This window comes from Cantharellus anzutake (assembly GCF_015039405.1).
Source record: "Cantharellus anzutake strain C23 chromosome Unknown EI90scaffold_25, whole genome shotgun sequence".
In the NCBI taxonomy this organism is placed as follows: Eukaryota; Fungi; Basidiomycota; class Agaricomycetes; order Cantharellales; family Hydnaceae; genus Cantharellus; species Cantharellus anzutake.
The window spans coordinates 317394-341861 of record NW_024066975.1 but is presented as its reverse complement, the minus strand read 5'-3'; the positions used below and the strand labels follow the sequence as shown (position 1 = coordinate 341861).

Here is a 24468-nt window from a genome sequence, read left to right as displayed (position 1 = left end):
GCCATCGGAACCAATCAGGGTATCCTCAATGTGCATTGCCATAAGGGTGTGACGAGACCGTTAAGGGTTTAAAAAAGCAAAAAAGTAATGTAAATTTTCATTTTTGGCAATTTAATATTTTGTTTTTACAATCACTGACTATTTTCTCCCCGCGCGTTTCAAACAATGCTTAAGCAGCTCATCAGCCTCGCCCTCTCCCTCCAACCCTCCCTCCCCCTTCTACCTTGCTTTAACCTCGTTATTTGACCTATATTTGTTCCCTCCCGGGCCAGTCTTCCATCTTCACCTCGAACAATGAACTCAAACAGCAGGTCCTCATCTTCACCAAGGCATCCGATCCATATCGCTCACGGTGCTGCCGCTTACCGTCACTTGGCTGGGATGTCTCAATTGTCCCCCTCCCCTGTTCTCTTCTCCTCAAGTGGTTTCGACATCATGGACACCATCACCCGTCTTGTCAATCGGCCCAACCCGACAGTCGCGCTTGGCCCCGTCGATTTTTCATGTGCCTTCCTTGTTGCTGACGCCCTCAAGCCAGACCTCACCATTGTCTACGTGAATCCTGCATTCGTATGTCCCTCCGTGTTCGGCTTTGAGCGAGTGGATAACCCCAGCTGACCATTCTATCCCCAATATGCGTAGACCCGGCTCACTGGATACGAGTCAAGAGAGTGCATAGGGCGCAATTGCAGATTCCTCCAATGGCCGAATGGTGCACTTGACCATCGAACGAACGAACTTAACGCCCTCAGCCTCAACAGGATTCGCGCCGCATTGAGCACCAACTCCGAGTTCCAAATATCTCTGATAAACTATCGAAAAAATGGCGATCAGTTTCACAATTTGATCACCGGGATTCCAGTCCGAGGGGATACAGATGAGGTGCGGTATTGGGTGGGTTTCCAGGTGGATGTCCAACGCCTTGCTCCTGGCCCCCCATCCCGTGTCCAAACGCCCGCAGAGAACCCCTTTTCGAACCGGCTCAAAGAAATCATGGGGTTGCCGGACGATCCTAAAGACCAGCGTCGCCACATTAACAATATCCTGGTCGAACAATCAGACGGTAAGGACTTGGTCTCCTCCCACTTGTTATCTTTTCTCCCTCCCTCTCTTGGGATTTGCCGGCTGAAAAACACTTCCGACTATCCCACTGCCTTCAGACTTCCTCATTGCCTTCTCCCCTGAGGGCGCCATCCAATACGCCTCCCCTCGCGTCAAATCTGTGCTTGGATATGACCCAGAAGAACTCACGTCCCAGCGACTCGATAAACTCCTACATGACGCTGACCTCGATCCTGTTATGAAAGAGATTCGTGCGGTTATTACTCTTCCCAACTTGCCTCAGTCCGCCACCTCGAGCGATATCGCCGCTTACTATCGACGGCGTAACCAGCCCATTTGCTTGATGTTTCGAGCTCGACGGAAGCCGATGGCTTCTTCGTCCTTGGCACAACATCCCCAGTACGTTTGGCTCGAGTCTGTCGGTCGTGTACACATTGACTACACGGATGAGGCACTTATCTTACTCTCGTCCCGGGCACTCACCATCCCTCGCTTGTCATGGTCTCAGATCGAATTTGGAGGAGGGGATGGAGATAATGAATGTTGGGCGCACGTCAGCCTGGAAGGAGGGTTGATTCTTGGCGTGGCCTGTGGGGCTCGAAAGATTTTCGAGAGCCCAAAGGATCAAATCATAGGTACGCGCTTACATGATTGGGTCCAAAACGAATATCATCAAGCTCTCGAAGAAGCTTTGGATGATGTGCGTGTTGCCGCTAGGGAAGTCCCGTCACCTTCTCCCTCCCAAGTAGCAGCCACAGAGAATGTCCGACCTGCCCAGTTGACGTGTATGAGAGCTGCTATCACGAATGATCCCCGTGCCATTACCATCACTTTGTATCCTCCCTGTTTTTGGCCAGCCGCTAACACCGCGGAGTACGACGGAAGCGGAGGTGCTAGCGTTTCGAACCCCCACGACCCTTCTGCTTATCCACCTCCCAACTCTATTTCGCCCCCCACTGCTCGTCCAACATCGTCTATCATCTGTCGAATACGATTCCCTCCTATCATTCCGTCCACGGGAGGCACCACGACGAGGGATTATCTCCTTCCCTTTTTCTATGATGATTTGCCCCCTCAGGCCCGAGCTCCGTCGCAAATTTATGCCGAACAGATGAGAATTCATCAGGCGGATGTGAAGCATATGGGTAATCTCGATTTATTTCAGGAGTTTAGGACTACAGGATCGAATGTAGTAGGCCCGAGGGGTGAGGGCGATGGGGATGGGAATGAGAACCGTGACGTTGGGGGCGAAAGGTGGGGTGTAGAGATTCAACATCTTCGCGCGAATAATAGGGCGATGAGGAAGGAGATTGAGGAGTTGGTCGCGAGGGGGGAACGCGAGGGATAGGTGGGTGAAGGGGTAGGTGAGTGGCTCTGTGGGGTAGAAGCGATTGTCCCCAGATGTTTTACTGTCCGGGTTTGGAGGTCCCCGGAGGGAAATTCGGGACGGGGAGTTGTGATTAGTTTTTTGCACTTCTGTCCCCCCTTTTTTTTCTTACTCGGAAGAGTATTGGGGTACCCCGCCGTATTTTCTCTATTGATTCGCGCGATGGATATTTTAGGTATGGGGGCCCATTCTCTTCTGGTATTTATTCTGGGGCGTGGGTTGGTACTTTCAAGTCTCTGGGATCTTCTTTTCGCTCTCCAGATATGGTTATTGGGCGACGAACGGCCGGGGACTAGACTGATGACCACCCATTCACCACGCGCGATTTCATTGATTTCTTTGTCACTCAATACTTCTAGCCCTGCACTCAATCCGTTTGTTCTTTTCCACGTTTCGCTCTTATCATTTCATTATGCTCAGCTGGGCCGAGCCATTATATTGTACTTTCTTCACTTCGAGCGTTTTTCCACCATTTTCCTCCTTGCTGTCACACAATACAACACTGCAATTGTTTCCTTGGTGACAATGAGGCGTCGTGCAAAAACGATGATGCTCCCGCCTAGTTTCATTTGGACCTGGAGAGATGCTTTCCAATGTACCGTCCCTAAACCAGTAGGTAGGCCATGAAATGACATTAAGTCGTCATGCAGCTGACAGCCCTCTACAAATTGCTCCATCGTGTGGGAATTAAGGCACTTTGAATGAATTTGAAAAGGTTCTCTCTCGATCACATGAGGGTTGAATTGTCGGTGATTGCCGTGATGTCCGATCTTTTAGTACTTTTGTGCAACGGTAACCGCATATCAAAACGCCTCATTTGTCTCGCCTCCTTGACGTTAACTTTTACGGTCTCTTGGCCTCGCCTCTAACTCGTTCCTTCTCTCTGCTCTACGCACGCACGCACACACTCTCACTCTTGCTCTTGCTCTTGCAATCACCTTCGCTCGCCACGCTTAGCCCATTCGCTTCATTATTCTAGTTTGCGAAATCAATCGTTTATCACAAATACAAAGTACTTGCTTCACGATGATGATGTTCTCATCCAAAGTGGTTCCTGCTCTCTTTGCTGTTACGACGGTTGCTGTTCTTCCTGCTATGGCTACATATATGGTCCCACCACACAATGTCCATCAGGTTTGTGTCTGTGTTTGTTGTTTGACCTTAGTCATTGACGCACGGCCCTTTTTTCTTGGCAGTGCATGGGCTCTGAGTTAACGGTTCTTGGGAAGCCTCCGTTCGATATTAGTATTTGGCATGGGTGTGGTGAGGACTCCAGTACTGAGACGCCCCTGTGAGTGTTTGTCCTTCCCCCCCTTTTTTCCTATGGGTTCTAACATGTATTGTTCTTGTTTGGGCTTGGGTAGTGCGTCGTACAAGTGTAACCAATCACATTTCGTTTGGAACGTGAATCAGAAGGCGGGATCTTCTTTGATGTTCACTGTAGTGGATGCGGATGACAATGAATTCTTTTCTGATGACGTTCGTACCTTTTCACACACACATACACACACGATGCATATTCTTGCTCTCTCTCACTCTCACTCTCTTCTTGTGCTCTTTGGCTGATTATTTTTTTTCCCCTTTGCGTCTTCCTTTTGCACTTTGATCCGGCATTCGTTATAGCTTGTTGTTGGGCACAGCAAGGATAGCAGTTGCCTTGGCAAGGATCCGGAATTCGCGACTGGCTCAGATCCCAGCGTTCTTGACAGGTGAGTTGTTCTCCGGTCCCCTTCCTCGAGTTGCCTACTGACTGGTTTGGTCGTGGCTTTTTGTCCGCCAGCACCACTTCGTAAGTACACCTGACTTTGTTTTCGATCCAAGCTTATTTCTTCCTCTCCCTTGTCCCTCGCTATCCTTTATATCAATCAGTTCCGCTCCAACATCGACTACTGAAGCTCCTGGAAACGTTGGTAATGCGACACCTACCACCACTTCCACCACTTCGAAATCAGCCATCCGTGGAGGTAACCTTGGTGCCGCAGTTGGAACGTTCAGCGTTCCTCGTTTGGATGTTACGGCTCTTTTCGTCGTCGCTGGATCGATGTTTATGTTCTTCTGAACTTTGATCCTCTTTTCATCTCTTCTCGATAACGTCATTTTGGCTTGCGCCACTCTCCGCCTCGCTCCTTGCCTGCATTTTTTCCCGACACACGGATCTCGGGCGTGTGCGCCCTTTTGACTCATCTCTTTACTAACATAATTTTCTACGTTAATGTTTGGGCCATTGAGTCGTTGGGTAAATGCTTTTTGTCGCGTTCCGTTACGGGCGCAGATTGTGTATTAAATGTTTTTGTTCTTTTCTTTTTTGTGCGTCCGTAACTCACCCCTGCGCATGCGTTCATTTTACATCCCTCTCTTTTCTTCGTCCTTTTCGTTTACCGTTTGCTAGTCAGGGATACATTTGGCTAGCTTGCTAGTTCTTTTGCATTCTCTACATTCTTCAAATAATATACCCTTTTCTTCCAATATGATTCGACGTACATGCGGTCATTGTTGTCGGAGGCCACGGTACCACTAATTGTCCCTTGTTCCTATGGCTACCTTCGGTGATGATGCGTTAGATTCTAGAGGATAGCCAGGTCCTGGGATTCGAGTTGGAATTCCGCTGCCCTCGAAAATCGAAAAGAGGGTCTTCTGCCAATGCCAATCTAATTGCTTGAATGACGCGGCATCCGCATGACGACTGCCGGCCCTTGCGCCCTGAGTTCTTGGCGATGATTTGCGTGCATGCATTGAATGCGATGATATGAGTGTGGTTCGAAAATTCTGGGGCCAATCCAATTTCTTGACTGTCGCATATATGGTGGTCAGGCCTCTTGCTGTTGGGGCGTTCAGTTATGTAGTTGCGGTCATGTCCGCTCTATGACAGGCAGATCCCGTTAGCGTCGTTGCCATCGTCGCATAAAACTAAATCGTGAGAAAAGATATGATGCTGCTTTGTATTGACTGATGCAAACGACTGGACTTGGGCATAGTCGGGCTGCAGCCATGTATTAGCACTGCCGCACAAGTACTGTCTGCGACCGTATATTGGGACTCGGTCGACGGGGCCAGGTGTGCACGGATGGGCTCGTGTTGTATGATTATAACCTTGTTCCAGGCCAGTGTGGCGACGTTCGATCAGGAGACAATGAATCGCGTTTCCTTTTCGTTCAGCCATTCATTCAATTCTAAGCTGTTTTGCAGCAGCGGGATAGTGAAAATCTATGTTAGCTATGCATTGTTCGAGCCCACTTGCAGTCTAAGTAGAGGCTGGATCCTGCTAACTTGCAGCAAGTGATTTGGATGAACGGCCAAGTGGGTCATGTGACCATCCCTATTAAAATGGCGGTCGATCCATCATTTATTTGTTACTATTATGTTGAGATGGTCACATGCCTGTATGGTCATTCAACCAAATCGGGCGCGCCGACGTGTTTGCAACTTGCTGTGAAGAGTTTCTCCTGTTGTTCGCGCAAAAGTTAGTCAGGATCGCCTATGATTGCCTCGCTTGTGGCAGTGCAGCACAACGAGTTTCGATTCAGACTAGAATCGGATCACGTGTTGGTCTCTACCCAAGACAAAGGAAGCCTCCGTTTAATTTCCATTCCTTGTCTGATTTCTTTCTTCTCACTTCCCTTCCCCATTGTTCGTGTTGCATTCGCACCACTTGCACATTGGTTACGGATCCATATTCCGATTTGAGCGTTCTAGGTGTGCTTTGTTCTCGTGTTCGCCACTTTAACTTGTGTTTGTATTTATAACAACACCTCGTTGTTCACTCGTTCTTGGCAACAGTGCTTTTCTTTCCCTCCCTCTGCAGCCCTTCAGTTTTTCGATCTTTCCCTTCAAGCATCAAGTGCAACCGCAACGCCCCTTTTTGATCAACGTACGTGTTTTGTGTGTTTCAAGTCGGGGAACAACTCAATTGATGGACTGCCGACAGTTTTTTTTTTGTTTTCAACCAACTTTCATAATGATGATCATTAAACCCTCAACGGCATTATTGCACACTATATTTTCATTCTTCTACATAACCCTCGTCTCCGCCCACGGATTCACCCAGAATGTTGTAAGTGTTTACCCCCAGAGTGCGGCACATGTGATTCACGCCACATTTTGCTCTTTCTATTACAAATCTGAAATAGACCATTGCTGGCAAAGTTTGGTATGGTTGGGACCCCTTCAATGATCCATATCAAAATCCTTTACCTCAAGGCATCGTTCGAAAGCCAAGGGATGATGGTCCCATACAGGACATCAATGATCCAGCACTCGCGTGTAATGTGTATGGTATCCAACCTGCCGATCTGGTAGCGGATGCGAATGCTGGGGATCTAGTTACGTTCCAAATGAATAGATGGCCGTCTGATCACCTGGGTCCTTTGACTGGGTGGATGGCGAATTGGTAAGTCGATGTCTCAGTGGAGATGGAGAAAAGAAAGTTGACTTGTACGATGTGGTTTCTATGCAGCGGAGGCGACTGCAAGTCGTTTGACCCTACAAAGGGTAACGTCTGGTTCAAAGTCAGCGAAGATGGCTTGACCAACGGACAATGGGCCTCCTCAAAGCTCATTTCTCAAGGCGATAAGTGGAGCATCACGATACCGCCGACTATCAAGGCAGGCCAATACCTCATGCGCTTTGAATTGCTTGCGTGAGTTACTTTCATTTCTCGCGTTGCACAACCCAATTTCACTCACTCGAAATCTCGCGTCCCACTCTGGATGTTGTAGCTTGCACAGTGCTGGTCAACCTCAGTTTTATCCATTCTGTGCCCAGCTGGACATCAAGGGCACTGGCTCATCCGTTCCTGGCCCTGGCGACCTCACCTCGATCCCCGGTGTGTACAATAATGCAGGACAGGCTATCTACGGTGATATTTGGAACAATCCTACCTCGTGGCCTATCGCTGGCCCGCGTCCCGTTGCTTTTGCTGGTGGACCTGGTAACCCTAATGACGGTGGTGGAAATGCGACGACGACGACGACGCCTGCCACTTCTACGGGGGATGCTGGAAAGCCGAAGCCGACGAGCACGACTGGCGCAAATCCAGGCATGAACACGCGCAGGTGCCAAGCTAAGAAGAGAAAGAATGTGTATTTGAAGAGGGCAGCCCTTGCTCGGGCTCAGGGGTCGCATGCGAAGATCAGACGGTCAAAGGAATTGTTAAAGTTATGGTTAGTTTTTTTTTTCGTTTCCATAATTCCTTGCGGATGTTGATTGTTTTCTTTGCGTTCGTGTTAGAACGTCACGACAAGAGGGCAACACCCGACACCATCTAGTGTATGGTTTGTTTTTTGGGTGGTCGAATCCTTCGTCTCAGATCGGAATACTCTTTCTTTTATCATCGCTCGACGACTGCTGGTTGGTCGTTTTTTCCCTCGCCTTCCACGCTGTGCGTGGATCTCTCTCTGCTTGATCTATGTGATTTAGGTCATGCTTTCATTGGTTTTTGGGTCTGGTCACCATCATAATGTGCCATGTCAAATCATTCTTCGTCTTTCAATCCTCGAGGTTCCATGTTCATTAGTGCACGAAAACCGATTGATTATCGGTAATGTATGGAACTGTGTTTCGTACATGTTCCCCTCGCTCTGTAGCCTGCGTGTATATCAATTCGGCAACCAGTCCATCACTAAACACCATTTTTTAACGATGTGTTCGAAACGTTCGAAGATTACCAAAGATCCAAGAGCATACGTGTTATATCGTACGCTCCTGAAATTCCTATATGTACTTGTAACGGATTCCGCAAATCGAAAGGCCGCGCCCTCCGAGTTTGTGCTCACCTAACTCTCCAATCTTTCATGATTGAACAAGCGCTGAAGTGGCGCTGAAATGCAGAAATACTCATGATACTGCATAGGCCTTATGATAATATTGGTTGTGTCGAATGGACAACAGAATAGCGGTGTCAGACGTCCAGCCTCACATTCCCACCAAATGTTTATCGTCGTTTTCCCCAAAGCTGATGATTCACACGATGAGCATGGTATAATGACACGCTGAAAAAGCCACACCCGCTTTCTAAGGTGGCGTTTAGGGGCGCGTCCAAGGGAAGGGAGGTGAGTCCATCTTTCGTCAGCATCTGATTGGCACTTCAAGCGAGTCCTTGCAAAGCAAAATTCCCAGAGCTCATCCATCCATCCGTGGGAAAACTCCTCCCTTAATATCCACCAATTCGCGTCTGTATCAACCAGGATGGGCGCATCGGCATTTTATGTGCAAGAAAAAGTACCTGAGGCGAGTTTAATTGTAATGGAAGAATTCGCACTGCCCATAATGAGCCTCTACTGCCGTCTGGATTTGGCTCTGGATTCGAGTGCGGATAATCGACTTCCCGCACGTCCAGCAGAAATGCCTAGAACAACGGAACGGAAAGCGAGTTTATCCCTCACACAATACAACAAAAGCTGGATTTTGGGACGTACGTGTTACAACCAGGAGCAGAACATGTCATATGATTACATCCGCCAGTTTTCTCCGTAGGTGTTGTGCAACCTATGTAGAGAGTCATCTGGTAAGAACTAAAGTAATACTTTATCAAAACAAGGGTGTCAAACCTGGGCAGCGCTTTGTGGCGGATCCACTCGCGATATAGCGATCCATTTCAGCTTGCCCATCACATGAATGGGTGCCGACCGCTCGATCGATTTGGCTCATGCATTTCTTGCACCATACACAGCGACATGTAGGAAGCGGACATTGAAGCTCCGAACTATCCTGGAAGTCGTCGCGGTCCACGAGTGATGACCTCTTGCATCTAGTAGCCGACGTTACAAATGCACATATACTAGGGGAACCTAGCTATTCACTCACCGAGGGCAGTCAATCCAAACCGAGTGTTGAGCCAAGTTGAGCTTTTCCCACATAACGAATTGTCTTTCAGACAGCCCAAGCAACTCAGCCATGGTGATTGAAATCTCTGTGTAAATAACGGAGGGTGAGCGTGTGACATGACACAACGACGTTGATGCCAGACCTCCTTTTTGATCTATGTTCTTGTCTGCAGAACAGATCGGGCAAAATATGGGGTGACGACCTTCCTCCAGCCTGGCAACAACATGGAACTTCAAGCACATGCGACAAAACACATGCTTGCAGGTCGTGATGGACATGGCGGCTTCGGTTGGCTGGGCTTCCATGCAGATAGAGCATTCAAAGATCTCCTGGGGCGAATACTGAGCAGACAAACTGTCATATTCACGTTTCGTTTCATAATCCTGGAGAGCAAGTTGAAGAGCAAGCTTGCGATCTGCTACCTCTCGTGCTTCATTCTCATGGATCCGTGGCCCCGGCCCGGCGGGAGTCCTCTCGGGCTGTCCATTTGCCAGAGATACCGAACGATCCCAACTGGCTGCAGCTGCAGGGTTCCGAAACAGCTCGTGGAATGTGTTAGGAGACTGGTAATCTGGGATAGCTTCGTTTCCTTTCGTATCTCCGCCCACATCATTCCACTTCCTTATTTTTTCAGGTTCACGGAAGGCATGATTCCACTTTCCTTGGTCACGATATAAAGGCCGCGATTCATCATTCATCAAATTTTGTGTCCTGAGAGCAACCTCGTGCTCGTCTTCATAGGGAACTAAGGTTCTAGAGCGCCGCAGAGAACGCGAAAGACTGCGCGGGTGTTCAAAGCGCCGCTTCTGAGTGTCATCATACGCGGCAGGGACGCCCTCGAATGTGGCATTTGGCGGGATCTAGATTGAAAATGAGTGTGACATCCTAGTTTGCATATCAAGTACCGCTCACGGGAGGATTGTGCAGTGCTAAATTATTCGGTGCTGAGGTTGCACCAGTTGCTTGACACGGAATCGAGAACGGAGAACCCGAAACTGAAGCCACATGGCTAGGGCCACAATTGAAATCAATGATGTCAGGCGGTGCAACAGTAAGTTTGTAGTCGTTCGCCAATGTCGGGTTTCGTAATGGATGATCGCTCAGATCAGTGAGTGGGTCTACTTCCTTGGACTTTCCCTTTGCCTCATCCACAATGCTATATCCCCAGGCTGGACTGTCCTGAAGGTTCTGGCGAACACACTCATCACGCCAGTGGTCGATTTGAGCTTGCAGGTGCGTGTAAGTAGATTGTGTTGTGTGTGCCAATGATCTTTGATACCGCCCAAGGCTGTCGTGGTGGGATGGTGAGTTAATGTTCCCGCCAGGTGGTGTGGGTAGAGCCCGCGATCGTCGTCGCGTCGTGGGGTTTGGTGCTGGTGGTGGCAGTGGATATGGCCGCCGGTCCCTCCATGGAGGAAGATTCCGGGGACTCTCCGCATTCTCTAAGCAGAAGTTGGGTGGCTGATGTTATAATGATGTTATAAGAGAGGATCAGTCAGACGTAAGACATTAAGACCTACAAACAGCTGTGATGGTAAATATGGTTCCGTCTGTTTTTCCAATAAAGAGGATGCTTTCATTGCTGAAAGGGGATCTTGTCTCGATCCCTGATAAGAAGGCGAACTGACCTGACGAGTCGCCCATGCAGGGGCCCCATTGCAAATGTTGTGTCTACTAGTGTCTGCATGAAGTCCACGGGAATCCATTCCCCTTGCTGGTTGTCGGGAGGCAGTCATGTTCGCCTCGTTGAGATCACCAGTCACTGGAGGAATGGGGAAGTCTATCCGGTCCAGCATGGGAGGGGCCCGCGAAGGTGCATATGGTCTCATCGTGAATGCCTTGTCACCGGAGAGTATAGCGGGTGTGGCACCATCACGCTTCGTCTCCGATATCCCCCTAGAGCTTCCATTGGGCTCGCACTGTGCACTATCAAGTGAGCTGGAAGGATGTGCGTCGGCAACCAAAACTTCTGGAACGCTGTCCAAAGCAGTACCCATTGCATAAAGTTGATGTAATCTTGGAACTGGTGGACCTTGGAATTGCCGGGAAGTATTACCAGCCGATGAAGGCCCTGAAATAGTTGAATACCGCCGATGGGTAGGTGCTTGAAGCGCTTCTCCAAATTCTGCAACAGGGACACCATATATCTGTCATCCAGCCACATGCTAGTTAGGATGTTATAGAACAGAAGAGAGTTAACCCAGTCACCGTATGGGCCCGTTGGCGGTACATGTAGGGAGGCATATTTTTCCCGTCTGGCTCAGTCACGGATTGAGGATAGGATCTTTGGATTGGAGTAACAGGAGCAGGCACCGGTGTTGTTGAAGGATCAAACTTGACTTCTCTAACACGTCGTGTCACTTCTTCAGCGAGGATGCGGGTCTCTCGATGGGCATCGTAGCGAGTGCGCGGCTGCCCAGGGTTTGTTGTGTCCAGGGGTATTGCTTTAATGAGCAGTTTTCCGACCGTTCCGACGATCTGAACAGAGAAACTGTGAATGAAGACTTTGAATGGCGGCGACGTTACATCCTGACCATTGCCTTTTCCGCGAACTCCAAAAGACTGCCAAATTTCAACATAAGAAACTCTTTTAAAACTTGCCGTTTGAAATCTCCCAGCTGGGTCTCGTCGGTCATAATCTGTGTATCTAGATGTCTCATCTCTCGTTGAAGCTGGGCGAGCAGCTCTGTTTGTTCCTGGAATCCTCTGTGTTCTGGGCTCATTTTAATAAGTTTCTTCTCCAAATTCCTCGCCCTATAGTCTGATATACAGTCAGCAGCGGAATTAGGACAAGAGTGAGGAATGACGCCCACCAACGACCCTCCTATGCCTTCGGAGTCCATCTAGTCCCTCTTCTTTCGAGCGGATATCTTTGAGATGCGTCCGCACCGATTGCTCATGCAATGCAAACTGATCCAGAGATTGGGAAATATGCGATAGCATAGCAACTGCTTGAGTTGAGATATCCTGGCGTTGCGAAGTTTAATCTACATTCGGTTGACAGAGGATCGAGCCTACACCTAGATCATCATCCTCACTCAAACTCCATACTCGTAGCGCATCAGCAGCTTTAGCCCAATCGAGAGACAGTTTTTGAAGTCCTGATACAACTCCTTTCTCATCTGTGATGAGGTCTTGTAATGCCCGTAAATCCTGGTTTCCCAGCAGAGAAGGAAACCGCGTTGTATGCGCAATCTTGGATGAGAAACCCGACAACGGACCTCCCCCAGCTAACGTACGTGACCTAAACATCTCTCAGAGTATGCCCTGAGGCGACATTAGATGGAGGGTCGCTGTGGTCGTGATAGATCGAGACGATTCAGAGTGCCTCGTGGCTTTGTGCGATTCATGAATGAGGGAGTATGAATACCCCGTGATGAGTGAGTGTATCAACATAGATGGTACTAGTACTGGCGGTGGAGACACTTGAAATACTGTAACTCGTCAGACTTAGAGCTGGATCATTCAAGAGCAGAAGCAGCGTCCCAATCTGTTCACTTAATTTGTAGGCGTCTCTTCAGCCCGTTCTGTTTTGCTCCTGCTGTTCCTGATTGGGTCAGTGAGGATCGACGTTGGATCCAATCTTAGCAGCAGCAGAGTTGGCCAAATTTGGTTGTACTGAGACATGAGCTCCACATACGGCATCCCCCGGCTGTGTTGGGTTGCGGGTATATAATTTTGAACACTGACGACAAGACCGTCTTGTCAACGTTGATGGGGGATCAAGGTTGCCTGCCAAGATGTGATCGATGATGATGATGATGATTTCATTTTCAAGTACCTGTGCCTATCGACAAAGGCTACTTTTGTTATGAGGGTCCCCCTCAAACTGGATGGGTGCAGCGCAGCGTCTGTCTCCAACCTGCAAAACAAGTGTTGCACATTTGGATCTGTGTGCACGGAGGTGTAGATATTTGTCGGCCATTTCCCACGGGCCACTTCTCACGGCCATGCGGATTCCCACAGTAAAAAATTCGAACCCCTCGAGTTCGGGAGGTTGATCGCGGCTGGCTGAGACATCGAGTATTGGGAAAAGTAAAGTGAAGTAATAACGCGCACGGCCTGATCACTCCACCGTTCCACTGTGAGAAATCTACGCCGCGCACTCGCGTGTCATAACTGTCTGCTGGCCCCTAGGCAGGGTACCAGCCTCTATAAGAATAGAGCTGGCCCCCGCAACCAACAACCTGTCTGCCCGCCTCACCGCCTCAGTTGATAGCTTCCAGAGAAAAAATTGTTGAATTGTCCCTCGCTTGCACCCCGACCCAGCCTGCGCATGTCACTTAACGTGGGACAGTCGACCTAATGTACATCATTCTTTTAATCGTGAAGGAGGAAAACGTTCGTAAATGATCCTCCGCTCGATCGGGAGCGCGCGATATTTAATATTATGTATGTAAAGTAAAGGTCGTACAAGCAAAACACTGAAGTGAAAGAGGCATATAAGTTTTGGGGCATACTCAACTCTCTTTTTAACAGTCTCTCATTCTAAATTAGTCGAAAACTTCCCACTTCCATACCCAGCAGAAAATGAGCCAATATTCCCTTTCCCTTGGTCGCGCGATGCCAGTATTGCAGGCAGTGGTTGTGTATACGGAAGTCCCCCACTCCCAACGGGAGAAGGTTCGCTTTCCAACTCCCTCATGAATTCCTCTTCGTTCGCTAACAATGAATCAACCTTCGGTTGACCAGGGCTGTCCCTCGTGATTTGGGGAGTTTTGCTGTACGAGGGTGGGCTATCCGTGTTACTTGGAATATCAGATCCAAATTCTGTCTGAGGAGGATTGGTCGACGATGGGCTAGAACCAGGCAACGTAGGTAAAGCCTTCTTTCTCAATTGAAGGGGTGTCGTGGAAGCCAGTGAGACGTCAAGAGCTCCGCCAGCACTTGCGTTCTCATCCTCACTTTCTGGTGGCGGCGGCCGTGATGCTTGACGGCGGAATGCTCCTGCCGATACTGTCCTTGCGCCTAATGGACCTGTCGTAACCAAAGGGAGCGGAAGAAGCGACCCACTGCCGCTTCGGACACGGAGTTCGAGTGGTTGATTGTACGGTGATGATCCAAATGGCGAATTAATTAAAGGTGGGGCATTGGAGGGCACAAATGGTTGCGGTGGAAGCTGTGAACTCAACGATTCTGGCTCGTTCTTTAATGAAGGGGGTACATTCGCTTCTGAGGGGGAAGCCGGTCTCGAGCCCTGACGAGAAGGTAAACCCGGATGACGGGTTGGACTCACAGAAACACCATCACGGGTATTACTCCTGCCCCTATTTGCTTGAAATCCGAGAGAATTTATTTCTCTCGCCGCCTCTCGTGAGGCTGCCGCATTTGCTTCCTCGTCAGGATTACCAGCGGCTGGAGGCGGGGGAGAGTATTCTTCGTTGGACACGGGAGGCGCTTGTGAAACTATATCTGGCCTCACCGTCGATGTCTCCTGATCATCCAAGGTCTGGCAGAAGTCGCATGATTTCGAACAAAAAAGGCTGATGACGCATTGCAGTCAACACACCGTGAGACATCGAAAAGAAGCACTCACCGTTATCCTCATAGGGGTAATTAAAATCACTGCTTCCTTTACCACGACGACCAGCTGCAGCTGCATCCTTCGTATAAGGGAGGCCAGTCACATTGCGCGAGTCAACTCTTATAGGAGCAGACACGAGCTTATTGTTGTCATCCCAAGGGTTGGGTGTCATAATGTCACCCTTTGGATCCGATATTCCCCCATAGGCAGAATCCTCATTAGACTCGCGTGGTGCACCATCAACTGAGTTGCGAAGGTACGTGTCAGCAGCAAGAACATCCGCGACTGTCTCTGAGAAAGCTACTTCAGGCTTCGGAGCATATAGTGGCACTGCGGAAGGCTGCGACTGTAACTCCGGAACATCACGACGAGGGCCAGAGTGAGGGAATGTAGCGAAATGACCGCCCACCGCACCTGCAGTATGGTCTTGAGATGATCTTAGAGGCGGAGGGTCTCCATGTTGTTGGGGCACGCTTCCAGTCGACAGTGGCAGGCCGGCGATAGTTGAATGCTGCTGATGGATAGGTGCTAGAGGCGCTTCGCCGAATTCCCCTACAGGGTGGTTATAACCTGGTTGCCCCACTGCATGCTGGCTTGGGTGAGGTAGGGTATATGGAGAATTGGGAATAGGGGGTGTCATATACCCACCCATCGTATGAGGCTGTTGATGGTGTAGATGCGGAGGCAAACCTTTACCGTCAGGTCCAGAAGCAGATTGTGGGTTTTGAATTGAGGCGGCAGGAGCAAGCACGTATGTTGGAGGATCAAACTTGACTTCTCCTACACAGCGTGTCACTTCTTCCGAATAATTAGATGTCCTTTCATATGCGTTGTAATAGGGGCGCGGCTGGCCAGGGGTCGATGTGTCGAGTGGTATCTCCTCGATGAGCAGTTTTCCTATCTCTCCAACGACCTGAAAATGAAGGGTGAATGGAAGGCATGAGCGAGGATATTGGCTGTGCTGCACTGACTGCTGCTTTTTCCGCGAATTGTAAAAGACCACCAAATTTTAAGGCCAAAAACTCCTTTGAAACTTGCCGTTTGAAGTCCCCCAACCTAAGTTCGTCGGTTATGATCTGCATATCGAGATATCGCATCTCTTCTCGAAGCCGTGTGAGCAGATCCGTCTGTTCCTGAAGTCCTTTGTGTTCCTGGCCCATTTTAGAGAGTTTCTTCTCAGCACTCTCCGCCTTAGAACCTGTCAAGCAGTCAATAAAGGGACGTGTGTATAGGCTAGAAATAGTCCTTACCAACGTTTCTTCTGCGCTTCCGAAGTTCGTCAAGTTCCTCTTCTTTCGTGCGGATACTCTTGAGATGGGTCCGGATCGATTGCTCGTGCACGACATACTGATCCATTGCCTTAGAAATATGGAAGAGCATAGATGCTGCATGGGTAAAGATATCCTGCGTCACCAAATGTAATCCGTTGTTTAGTCGGCACGCGATCGCGAAGTGGAATCTGGAACGTACCCCAAGATCGTCGCCCTCACCCGATCCCCATGTTCGCAATGCATCAGCGGCTCTTCCCCAATCGAGAGACAACTTTTGGAGTCCTGATATGGCCCCTTTCTCGGCAGTGATAAAGTCTTGTAAAGTCCTTAAATCCTTGTTTCCAAGGGAAGGAAGTATCGTGGTGTGTGCGATCTTGGATGAGAAACCCGACATCGGGCCTCCCCCTGCGGACTTCCGCGACTTAAACATGGCTCAAAAGTTCTACTTTGGTAGAGGCTGGGATACTGCCTACTCAAAAGTCGAGATCAAGTGAAAGGCTTTTATGAGTAATTGAGCACAGCCTTCTTATGTCAGATAAGCATCGGCATCCTGCGGCTGCAAGCTTGTGACGTAAGAAGAAATTGTTGGGTATTTTAGATCAAATTCAGGTATTTAGGTACAACCAAATCTTGTTTAGCCCAATGGCAGCGCATCATCCATTTGAATGCGGGCTGATGTGTTGATGTTCAGCCTGGAGGGAAGGATTTGCATTGCCTGTTGGCAAAGCCGCGTCCGTTGAATCAGTGTTTCAACTTCTTTTGATGGTGCATGACCTTGTTTCCTGTATAACTCTGTGGTAGCAGCGTCAACCGAAGTGCAGGGGGCGAGAGTTACAAATTGTTCGTACGCACCAAAAAGTCGTTCTCCACTCCAAAGCCCCAAAGGCGCATTCCCAATTGTTTGTGTCGTTGGGTTCGTGCCACTACTTGCACCCATTCCGGCGGCTAGACGGTTGGCGGTCTTGAGCATCATGAAGGCATGCTCGCTTGCAGTATTATGGTAGTGTGCGGATGTCAAAGCAACGATAAGCGCACGAAGATGATTATCTTGAGCTGTTGTTGCGATGTCAAGAGATACTTTTAGTCGTTGCCTAGCGAAGCAACAAATGATTAAGGATGCATCAGACAAGATCAGTGCATTGCCGGGCTCACTTTGCCCTGACTATCTCAGGTGATGTCACCGCCTCAAGGAGTTCACCGATTGCACGTAAAGTTCCAGGAAATGTTCTACATTCAACGATGACTGTTCTTGCCATTTCCTCCAATTCAGGATCATTGCGGAGCTGCATTCTCGGATTGTCCCGTTTCCTTTGAGCTTGAAGACCAAAGCGTAAGGCAACCTCTCCCGCCCTAGCCGCCACTCCAACAAATCCGGGAGCCCTTCCTCCGCTGGAAGGCCTATTGCCATTCCCAACATCGCCGTCAAGGATGGCAGCAGCACGATAGCACCTGAGAGCACGGTCGACATGGAGTGTGGCATGGGCAAGATGTGCTTGATGAAGCGTAATGCGAGGTGCATAATATGGGAAAATCGAATATGTCCGCGCGTGAGCAATGAGAAACGAAATATGATGTTGGGCCTCCTCAAATTCGTTCCTGGAAATGCAGACCTAGGATGAAGAATGAGTTATTTATATAAACTCGTCTGCTGCGATCAAAACATACCGCGGTCATCTCGCAAAGTAAATCAGCTTTCACCTTGGCAAGACGATCTTCGACTAACTGTGCATCCGTTAATGACGCCCAAGGGGGGACTAGGGAAGGACCAATGGGGAAGAGTCTGGGATATCAAGTGAATATTCTTACATGTAGCATCGTTTATCATATCAGCTGATGCAATGAGACCTTCCTCAGCATATCGTTTACGCTTCGGATTCGCTCCAATTGAGTCCCGCCGCGAAATCGATGAGACAGAAAAAGCAACCTCGTAGAACACGCGGGGATGGGTAATACGTATTATCAAAGGGTAGTCCCTCTCCAAATGAATCTCCAGTTCGAGCATTAATACTGAGTAAGGGCCTCTAAACACAGGGAATCAAGACATGTACCTTCAGTGTAGCAGTGCCATCAGAACCACTGAACGCATCATCGTTCAGCGCATCTACGAGAGGATGGAAACGTTTCAATCGAGTGCTGGTATCGGAAGATCTCCCGATTTGGGTGTAAAATAAAATAGAAAGGTAAAGGAGTTGAACTTGGAAAGTGGCTTCAACCAGTGAGAATGGGGCCGTGGTTGGTCCAACGGAAGCCGATCCCGAGGATTGTGCGCTATTCCTCACAGTTCCCGGGCTTTCCTCCTCGAAATTGAGTCCCAGTTCCGCCTCCGCTGCGGCGATGCACCCTTCCACACTCATGTCCGGAGCATGCCCTGGACGGCTACGCCACATGTCCCCACGAACTAGAGTCCTTAGTCGCATAACGACGGAAAGCTTTACAATATCTGGATGGCCAAAGAATCGACCTCTTTGTGCCAGTTCCTGAGTCACATCAAGTGCTGAACGGATATCCGAAAATGAAGGTGCGGGAGGTGACGAAGGGACTGAATCCGAAGGTGAGCCACTCGGGGGTGGGGTGATGTAGTTGGCGTGCTCGCAAAGTAGGATTTGGTAATGGATATGAGGGAGATCTGACCTGAAAACCAAATAATGGGTCCATGAGTGATGATGATGAACTCTAGAGATCAGACAGTTACTCAGTTAAGTGAGTCTTCAGTCGGGATATAATTGAGCGCGAGAGCTTGACGTTCCCTTGACGGTGAGTGAGGTGAGAGTGGAGTAAAGTAAGATGGAAATAATATTCCCGCAAAGATGTCTGTGACGAAAAGGGTGTTCGGGACACGGATCGCAGAACATGCCGTTATAAACGCACTCTCGACGAATGGCATAAGTGGAGTCCTCTTTGTATTGCAGATTCAATCTGGACACCGCGAATATGAGATCCCGGGTAGTTGAATGACGAACGCTCTCAAGCCCACCTCCCCTTCAATGCCACGACACCACATAGGTGCAGTGCTGCCACCTAGATCAGCGCCTATTATCTGCAAACCTATTTCAGCATAGATCGTGCACGCTTGACACTCCATTTCTGGAGTCAAAGCTTCTGCATAGATCGGCATGCCATGGTGAATCTGGAGTGACTGCTCCTGAAAACGAAGACACTTTCGTATGGCTAGTAGCGCAGTGTAGAGCGATACGATGTGGTTTGAGTGGTTGGGCGGATGTAGTAGATAGCAAGGCAAGGACAACAGAAGTTGTCCGGTGTTATACATCTCAGACACGAGGCTAATTGTCTCCAAGTCGAAACTGGACCGTAGTAAAATTAGAGACGGAGCAGTGGGAGTGACAAGCACATTGACGCCCGAATCATAAGTAGCAGGTTAACTAGAGGCTGGTAGTAGATTCAAGCGGCGGAAGTTGAAAAAATTGATTCCGGAACCGGTTTTGGCTCTCGGCAGCGGGCACACGATAACATCGGTATCGCTCTGTCCCGCCATTGCCTAGGCAGGTTACCCTATTGGAATAGATCCGTTGCCAACGTTATACTACACGCATTATAGATACAAAATTTGGCTAATACGAGGGAACATGACACAAGAGGCGAAACGTGCACTTCAGGCTAGGCCTGAGGCCATCAAAAGTCGAGGCTTCTTGCAGCAGCGGCTACAGCGACATGTCAGTGACACGAATGCAAAGAAACAGGTGAAAATCTACCTCGGTTTCCCGATCGAATTTCTTTCATTATTCCTGATGTGTACTTATCCATCATTTGCACGTAGGGCTTCAATGAGGTCCTCTCCCAGTCCGAATGGTGCTCTGCTGCACCATCTTCCTGCATCATTTCATCCAATTCTCGGAGAAGTTTGTCAACTTTCGGTACTTTCTCTGGGTCAAATGAGTGAACTTGTTGGGGATCAACTGGAACACATATGTTTCCTGAGGGCAGGAAATTGTTCAATGGCTCAGGGAAAGCGATAGTATCAGCGAGACTCGAACCTGTGGCAGGATGTACACAGAATGGAGCCTTCAACAAGTGGTTGCGCTTTTTCGTCACTTCCTCATCAATGCGAGGATACGTGTACTGGAGAATGATTTCCTCCATCGCAACGGTAAAGAGTCTCTGCAGAGGGGTGGTTTAGTTGCATTCTTTTATTATGGGTTCTCCCCGGTCTTGATAGAAACGTACCCGCGCGGACTACTCTTCGGTATCTTACTGGCTTTTGAGCGGAGAGAGCCCCATTTATCCACGGAAGAGGCGTGAATTCCTTGGCTTCTTCATCTTCCCATTCACTTCTGAGGTCCTTAGTCAATTCTGTTCGATCGTAAGCGGGGGACTTTCGTGAAAACTACGAACTTACCATCGTCGTGAGGTAACAAATCAAGCAACTTCTCCCAGCCTTTCCTGTCCTTGAAGCAGTCCTGATCCTCCAAGCATAAGTCTGAAAAGCCCTCCTGAAGAGTCCCTAAAGCCTCGAATAACATGGGATGCATGGGTCCTGTATTTCCTTTGTATCGTGTACGAACACGCTTCGCCTCACCCGAACCGCCTTGGATAAGCTTCACAAACTCAAGGAGGGAACGGCGAGCATCATCAGTGAGGGACATGGCGGCCTGGTCGGAAACCCAACAATGAATGCCTCGACGACCTGAGTAAACCCAGAGTAAATGATTATATCCGAATTGCTCTTTCGAAGCACCGATGAGTTCATGACATGAAAGCAAAAGTAATACCAAAGATTAGGCTAACCTCGCAAAACATGATCAATCACATCGACAGCCGCGGCAATGTATCCCCAACATCGCTTGCAGATGCCTTTCCCTGAACAACATGTTCGGATCTCATCATAGTCAGTCATATCGATATCGAAGACGAGCTCTCGAAGGTGGGGCGTAAACAATTTTGGCTGTACGGTCTTCTTATCCCGTGGCTGAAGAGAGGTATTTCATTTGGTGATCGTCTCAGTTTCTGGCAGAAGCGAAGGGGCAACATGGACTGACTCGAGCACTATACACAGCGCCCACCTCAAAACGCGACGGGTTTAGTCTTATTACTTCCTTCTTAAGCTCGTCCGCGTTGGAAAAGGACAGCCAGCGGAGGTATGCTTCGCCGTTCGCTCCATTAACCGTAAATGCAAACTCGCGGTTGGTCCATAATCGTGTCGGCGGGTGTTGATGATTCAGCCACGCGTAAATGCTTTTGAAAGGGAAAAGGCGCTTGTAGTACGCAAGGATGACTTGCGAATCGGTTCCAGACATTACTTTAATACTTCAGTATCGAGGTGGAAGAAGCGGAAGCAAATTATAACGCGACGCGTTATTAACGTGTCGCGTCACCATACACTCAAGAAGATATTTCTTGGGATGTGGGCACACAGGCACAAATCCACAAGTTAAGGAGGCGCTAGATCTTCTATGTTATTTTTACTAATTTAGGTCGGGGAAATTCATATGCTCACAATCAAGTCCAGCGGGCATTATGTACCTAGTTCTTTCAGTTGGGATGGCCGCACTGCCACGTCGTAAACGAGTAACAAACTAGAGTACAGCAACAACAACAACAACATTGTGCTCGCCCCCATCACCTTGATCCAGTTTCACTGTATCTAGAGTTTGCCATACTTAGGGCCGTCCTTAATGTAGCCTCAAAATGTCCGATCTTCGTGCAGACTGGTGGAGAATTGTGCCATGAGCGCCACATTGTTGCTTTGCGTCATAGGAATAGCGCCTTTAATATAGTTGGTTCCGAAGCGCCCATAGAGATTAAACTGTTTCACAGGGCCTCGGTTTCGACACTTGTATACTTGGGAGGGTCCGCAGCTCTTTCAGCCGCATACTATGACAGACTCCGGTTCGGTTTGTGCAGAATTGTGTTGTGCCAGTTGTTGTAAGTCCCGTTACTCGCCTTGCCTGGATTATCGCTAACATACCATCATTCCAGGCGTTGCAGCACTGGGGTGCTTGCAGCAATGGTGTTTCTTGGGTAAGCAAACTGAACGATTACGAAGAATCTGTGCCGAGTCCTTGAAAACACGGCCCTTCTTTCCTAGCGCCCTGCGGTGTCCGAAGGTCCCGCGGGACAACGGGTTGCTGCAACAGTTCATTTGGAGGTTTTGATAAAGATGAGGACGACATAACCAAGGCTGAACGAAAAGACAAAGAGAAGCAGCAAGCCAAGGAGGCGGAGGGCAAGAAAGACCCGACTTCACAACAACCTTCGCCTCATCCAACCATGATACTCACCCCTCCAACGCCCGTAATCCAAGACAGTTCCAATGTGGCATTTATATCGATTGATTGAACGGATGCTCATGATTTCAATGTAGGCGTTTGGCTGACTATTTATGTAGTATTTATTGCATTTAAACGAGTTCGATCGTCTCAAAACGCTCATGTCGCATTCCTCACTCCGGCCAATTCAAAAGTCAACAACATGAGCATACCAGCACGAGGCAGCCCATGATGGAGTGTACAATGTCTACAATGTTTTCTTCGACTGTATTCCATAATGATCATACTTGGACAGCACACAACAAGAGCAACGAAACCGCGAAACACGAGTCAACGAAAGCAGCATAAGAAGAAAGCCAGAGAGGATAGGGTGACGGAGAGCAATGTCCCAGACCAGGATCATTTTCGGCGGCAGCGCGGATTGATATCTTCGCCGGTGGAAGTGAGATTGAATTCTTCCCAGCGGTCCTTGCCTGTCCGTCCTGGAAGGCCATGATTCCAGCCATTGACTGGCTTCTCGGCAAGCTTCCCCCTGACATGCTTCTTCAGCAAGTCTCGACGTGCGTACGCTTTCCCGCACTGGCAGCGATGCCATTCGAGGAGGTCCCCAGTATGCTCCTTCGCAGTCCTATAGAGAGTGGGGAAGTTGGAAGTGGAAAACGTGGACTGATTACGGAAGGTAAGGGTGGCGGGAAAGGGGCGCGAAGGGACGATGGAGGCATGGTCGTGCAGAAAGGTTTGAATCTCCTTTTCGAGCTCCTCGGAAATCGCAAGATGTCCCCCTTGCTCCATGAGTTGAAGCTTAGGAACCATGTGGTGAAGAAACGAAATTTGTCTGAAAGTGCTGCCCTGTCTTTCAATGATCTTATACGTCTCCTGGAAGTGACTTAGAATATGTCTCTTCATAGTCGATTGCGTCGCGTCAGCCTTGGAGGCATCGGTATACTTGCAGATAAAGCATTTTGTGTTGTTCAAGCGAGCAGTCTGGCCACGAACCTCAGACTGTGGACCGAAAAGGGCACCTAACCATTGATGAAGGTCGCCGCAGTCTTCATCAACAAGGAAAGCTTTCGGCTTATGTGTCCTGATAGTCGGCTCGAAGGCCTTGGTGGGCAGAAGTCGTGGTGGCTGAATGCAAGGCGCACGGATGGTGCTAGGACCAGCACCGGGAGTCTCAAGCGGGGACGAGGAGGATATCCTGGCACGTTTATCGGGACGCTCCGGGATAGCAAGAAGCGAGGGTGGGGACGAAATGGACAGAGGAGACACTGTCCGTGGATGATAGAAAAGACGGGAGCTACGAATGGTAGGTGTACAAGATCGGTCCTCATCCGTCACACCGATAGTGCCATACATTAACTCAGATTCAAGCCCTCATCACGTTTACGCTTTCCCTTCGAAGTGGTGGTAATGGCGCAAAGCTCAAGCTGCGCGGACGCAGGAGTCGGAGGGGAAATTGAAGAGGGAGTCGGAGTACGAGAATGTGTGGTGCAGTACAGAGTTGTTGGATTGAGGAACGAAGAGTCTCTTGGGTCAAAAGGCGAATTAAGGACTTCATTGGCCCACTCTTTATCTCGTTCCCATTGATGGTTTTGACTCTCTGTGAGAGTCTCCATTAGAGCGGGTTTATCACCAGGCGACAAAATTGGCGATTGGGTTTCAATCTGAAAAGGTAATGTAGACGAGTGGGGGGGAACTGGGGAGCTGCTAAAAGGACTGTCTGGGTTGTCAAACAAGCGATCGAAGCCATTGGAAAACGAATCGGCGTAGCGAGCACTAGGTTGGGACTGCCTTGAGTCACTGTAGAGCAGAGGATAGTTTGAGCCACTTACCCAAGCTCGCCATATGGGTTCCGATTGGACATGACTCTAGGACGTTATAAAATAATTAGGTAGTATGTATTATGAATAGTCCAGCTATGGGAGTGCAGTAAAATCTAGCTTCGCCCAGCGAAGTATCCGTGAAGGAGAGAAGAAGAAGTGCGCGAGTCGGCGAAAGAGGATTGCGCAACCTCAAGAAACCATGAGAGTCCTGTCTAGTATTTACGACGTCGGTAACGCGGCGATAGCGCGGGAGGGCAACATGCGAAACCGCAAGAAGGGCACAGAGCGGACTTTATAGGATATACAGACCCCATAGCGACAGGCAATCACGCCCAAAGATAGGAAGTTGGAGTTT

The 24468-nt window shown here is 49.2% G+C and overlaps 12 protein-coding genes across 12 annotated transcripts; 5 read left to right on the top strand and 7 right to left on the bottom strand.

Moving 5' to 3' along the window:
* Positions 1 to 408: 408 nt before the first annotated feature.
* Positions 409 to 864, top strand: EI90DRAFT_2888503 (PAS domain-containing protein; the record flags this gene model as incomplete). The annotated part of the gene is made up of 2 exons (XM_039053976.1): positions 409 to 570; positions 643 to 864. Coding segments are annotated over 2 exons (384 nt in total), but the record flags the coding sequence as incomplete, so codon positions are not given.
* A 1647-nt stretch (positions 865 to 2511) lies between these two features.
* On the top strand, positions 2512 to 3333 carry EI90DRAFT_1093478 (uncharacterized protein). Its single transcript, XM_039051483.1, has 2 exons — positions 2512 to 3065; positions 3142 to 3333. Exons 1-2 carry the CDS (start codon positions 2612 to 2614, stop codon positions 3189 to 3191), a joined length of 504 nt encoding a protein of 167 aa, XP_038915681.1. The 5' UTR covers positions 2512 to 2611; the 3' UTR covers positions 3192 to 3333.
* Positions 3334 to 3481: 148 nt separating this feature from the next.
* Positions 3482 to 4508, top strand: EI90DRAFT_3123991 (uncharacterized protein; the record flags this gene model as incomplete). Its single annotated transcript, XM_039063667.1, has 6 exons — positions 3482 to 3583; positions 3646 to 3740; positions 3814 to 3928; positions 4073 to 4158; positions 4230 to 4238; positions 4319 to 4508. The coding sequence occupies 6 exons, from the start codon at positions 3482 to 3484 to the stop codon at positions 4506 to 4508; spliced, it is 597 nt and encodes a 198-aa protein (XP_038915680.1).
* A 1896-nt stretch (positions 4509 to 6404) lies between these two features.
* On the top strand, positions 6405 to 7651 carry EI90DRAFT_3123990 (glycosyl hydrolase family 61-domain-containing protein; the record flags this gene model as incomplete). Its single annotated transcript, XM_039063666.1, has 4 exons — positions 6405 to 6500; positions 6577 to 6836; positions 6903 to 7085; positions 7165 to 7651. The coding sequence occupies 4 exons, from the start codon at positions 6405 to 6407 to the stop codon at positions 7649 to 7651; spliced, it is 1026 nt and encodes a 341-aa protein (XP_038915679.1).
* A 695-nt stretch (positions 7652 to 8346) lies between these two features.
* Positions 8347 to 10303, bottom strand: EI90DRAFT_3059206 (uncharacterized protein). The gene is given in 8 exon segments (XM_039060419.1): positions 8347 to 8566; positions 8670 to 8792; positions 8863 to 8932; positions 8995 to 9194; positions 9251 to 9354; positions 9402 to 9403; positions 9414 to 10131; positions 10184 to 10303. The coding sequence occupies 6 exon segments, from the start codon at positions 9967 to 9969 to the stop codon at positions 8681 to 8683; spliced, it is 1044 nt and encodes a 347-aa protein (XP_038915678.1). The 5' UTR covers positions 9970 to 10131; positions 10184 to 10303; the 3' UTR covers positions 8347 to 8566; positions 8670 to 8680.
* On the bottom strand, positions 10069 to 11204 carry EI90DRAFT_1093206 (uncharacterized protein). Its single transcript, XM_039051482.1, has 3 exons — positions 10900 to 11204; positions 10792 to 10821; positions 10069 to 10732 (listed from the first exon to the last, which is right to left on the bottom strand). Exons 1-3 carry the CDS (start codon positions 11098 to 11100, stop codon positions 10169 to 10171), a joined length of 795 nt encoding a protein of 264 aa, XP_038915677.1. The 5' UTR covers positions 11101 to 11204; the 3' UTR covers positions 10069 to 10168.
* Positions 11205 to 11859: 655 nt separating this feature from the next.
* On the bottom strand, positions 11860 to 12790 carry EI90DRAFT_1093204 (uncharacterized protein). Its single transcript, XM_039051481.1, has 3 exons — positions 12290 to 12790; positions 12085 to 12238; positions 11860 to 12025 (listed from the first exon to the last, which is right to left on the bottom strand). Exons 1-3 carry the CDS (start codon positions 12521 to 12523, stop codon positions 11991 to 11993), a joined length of 423 nt encoding a protein of 140 aa, XP_038915676.1. The 5' UTR covers positions 12524 to 12790; the 3' UTR covers positions 11860 to 11990.
* A 747-nt stretch (positions 12791 to 13537) lies between these two features.
* On the bottom strand, positions 13538 to 16569 carry EI90DRAFT_3059201 (Eisosome component PIL1-domain-containing protein). Its single transcript, XM_039060418.1, has 5 exons — positions 16266 to 16569; positions 16046 to 16199; positions 15767 to 15993; positions 14804 to 15708; positions 13538 to 14754 (listed from the first exon to the last, which is right to left on the bottom strand). Exons 1-5 carry the CDS (start codon positions 16494 to 16496, stop codon positions 13755 to 13757), a joined length of 2517 nt encoding a protein of 838 aa, XP_038915675.1. The 5' UTR covers positions 16497 to 16569; the 3' UTR covers positions 13538 to 13754.
* A 63-nt stretch (positions 16570 to 16632) lies between these two features.
* Positions 16633 to 19407, bottom strand: EI90DRAFT_3154810 (uncharacterized protein). The gene is made up of 9 exons (XM_039065953.1): positions 19041 to 19407; positions 18935 to 18982; positions 18759 to 18877; positions 18115 to 18697; positions 17873 to 18053; positions 17732 to 17820; positions 17219 to 17676; positions 16919 to 17157; positions 16633 to 16858 (listed from the first exon to the last, which is right to left on the bottom strand). The coding sequence occupies exons 1-9, from the start codon at positions 19332 to 19334 to the stop codon at positions 16701 to 16703; spliced, it is 2169 nt and encodes a 722-aa protein (XP_038915674.1). The 5' UTR covers positions 19335 to 19407; the 3' UTR covers positions 16633 to 16700.
* Positions 19408 to 19696: 289 nt separating this feature from the next.
* Positions 19697 to 21318, bottom strand: EI90DRAFT_3145691 (prim-pol domain-containing protein; the record flags this gene model as incomplete). The annotated part of the gene is made up of 8 exons (XM_039065325.1): positions 19697 to 19725; positions 19777 to 19998; positions 20059 to 20180; positions 20249 to 20327; positions 20354 to 20374; positions 20421 to 20747; positions 20810 to 20990; positions 21061 to 21318. 8 exons carry the CDS (start codon positions 21316 to 21318, stop codon positions 19697 to 19699), a joined length of 1239 nt encoding a protein of 412 aa, XP_038915673.1.
* A 183-nt stretch (positions 21319 to 21501) lies between these two features.
* EI90DRAFT_3059195 (uncharacterized protein) lies at positions 21502 to 22588 on the top strand (the record flags this gene model as incomplete). Its single annotated transcript, XM_039060417.1, has 4 exons — positions 21502 to 21946; positions 22001 to 22042; positions 22110 to 22337; positions 22425 to 22588. Coding segments are annotated over exons 1-3 (319 nt in total), but the record flags the coding sequence as incomplete, so codon positions are not given.
* A 101-nt stretch (positions 22589 to 22689) lies between these two features.
* EI90DRAFT_3123985 (uncharacterized protein) lies at positions 22690 to 24154 on the bottom strand (the record flags this gene model as incomplete). The annotated part of the gene is made up of 3 exons (XM_039063665.1): positions 22690 to 23558; positions 23651 to 24066; positions 24123 to 24154. The coding sequence occupies 3 exons, from the start codon at positions 24152 to 24154 to the stop codon at positions 22690 to 22692; spliced, it is 1317 nt and encodes a 438-aa protein (XP_038915671.1).
* Positions 24155 to 24468: the final 314 nt, after the last annotated feature.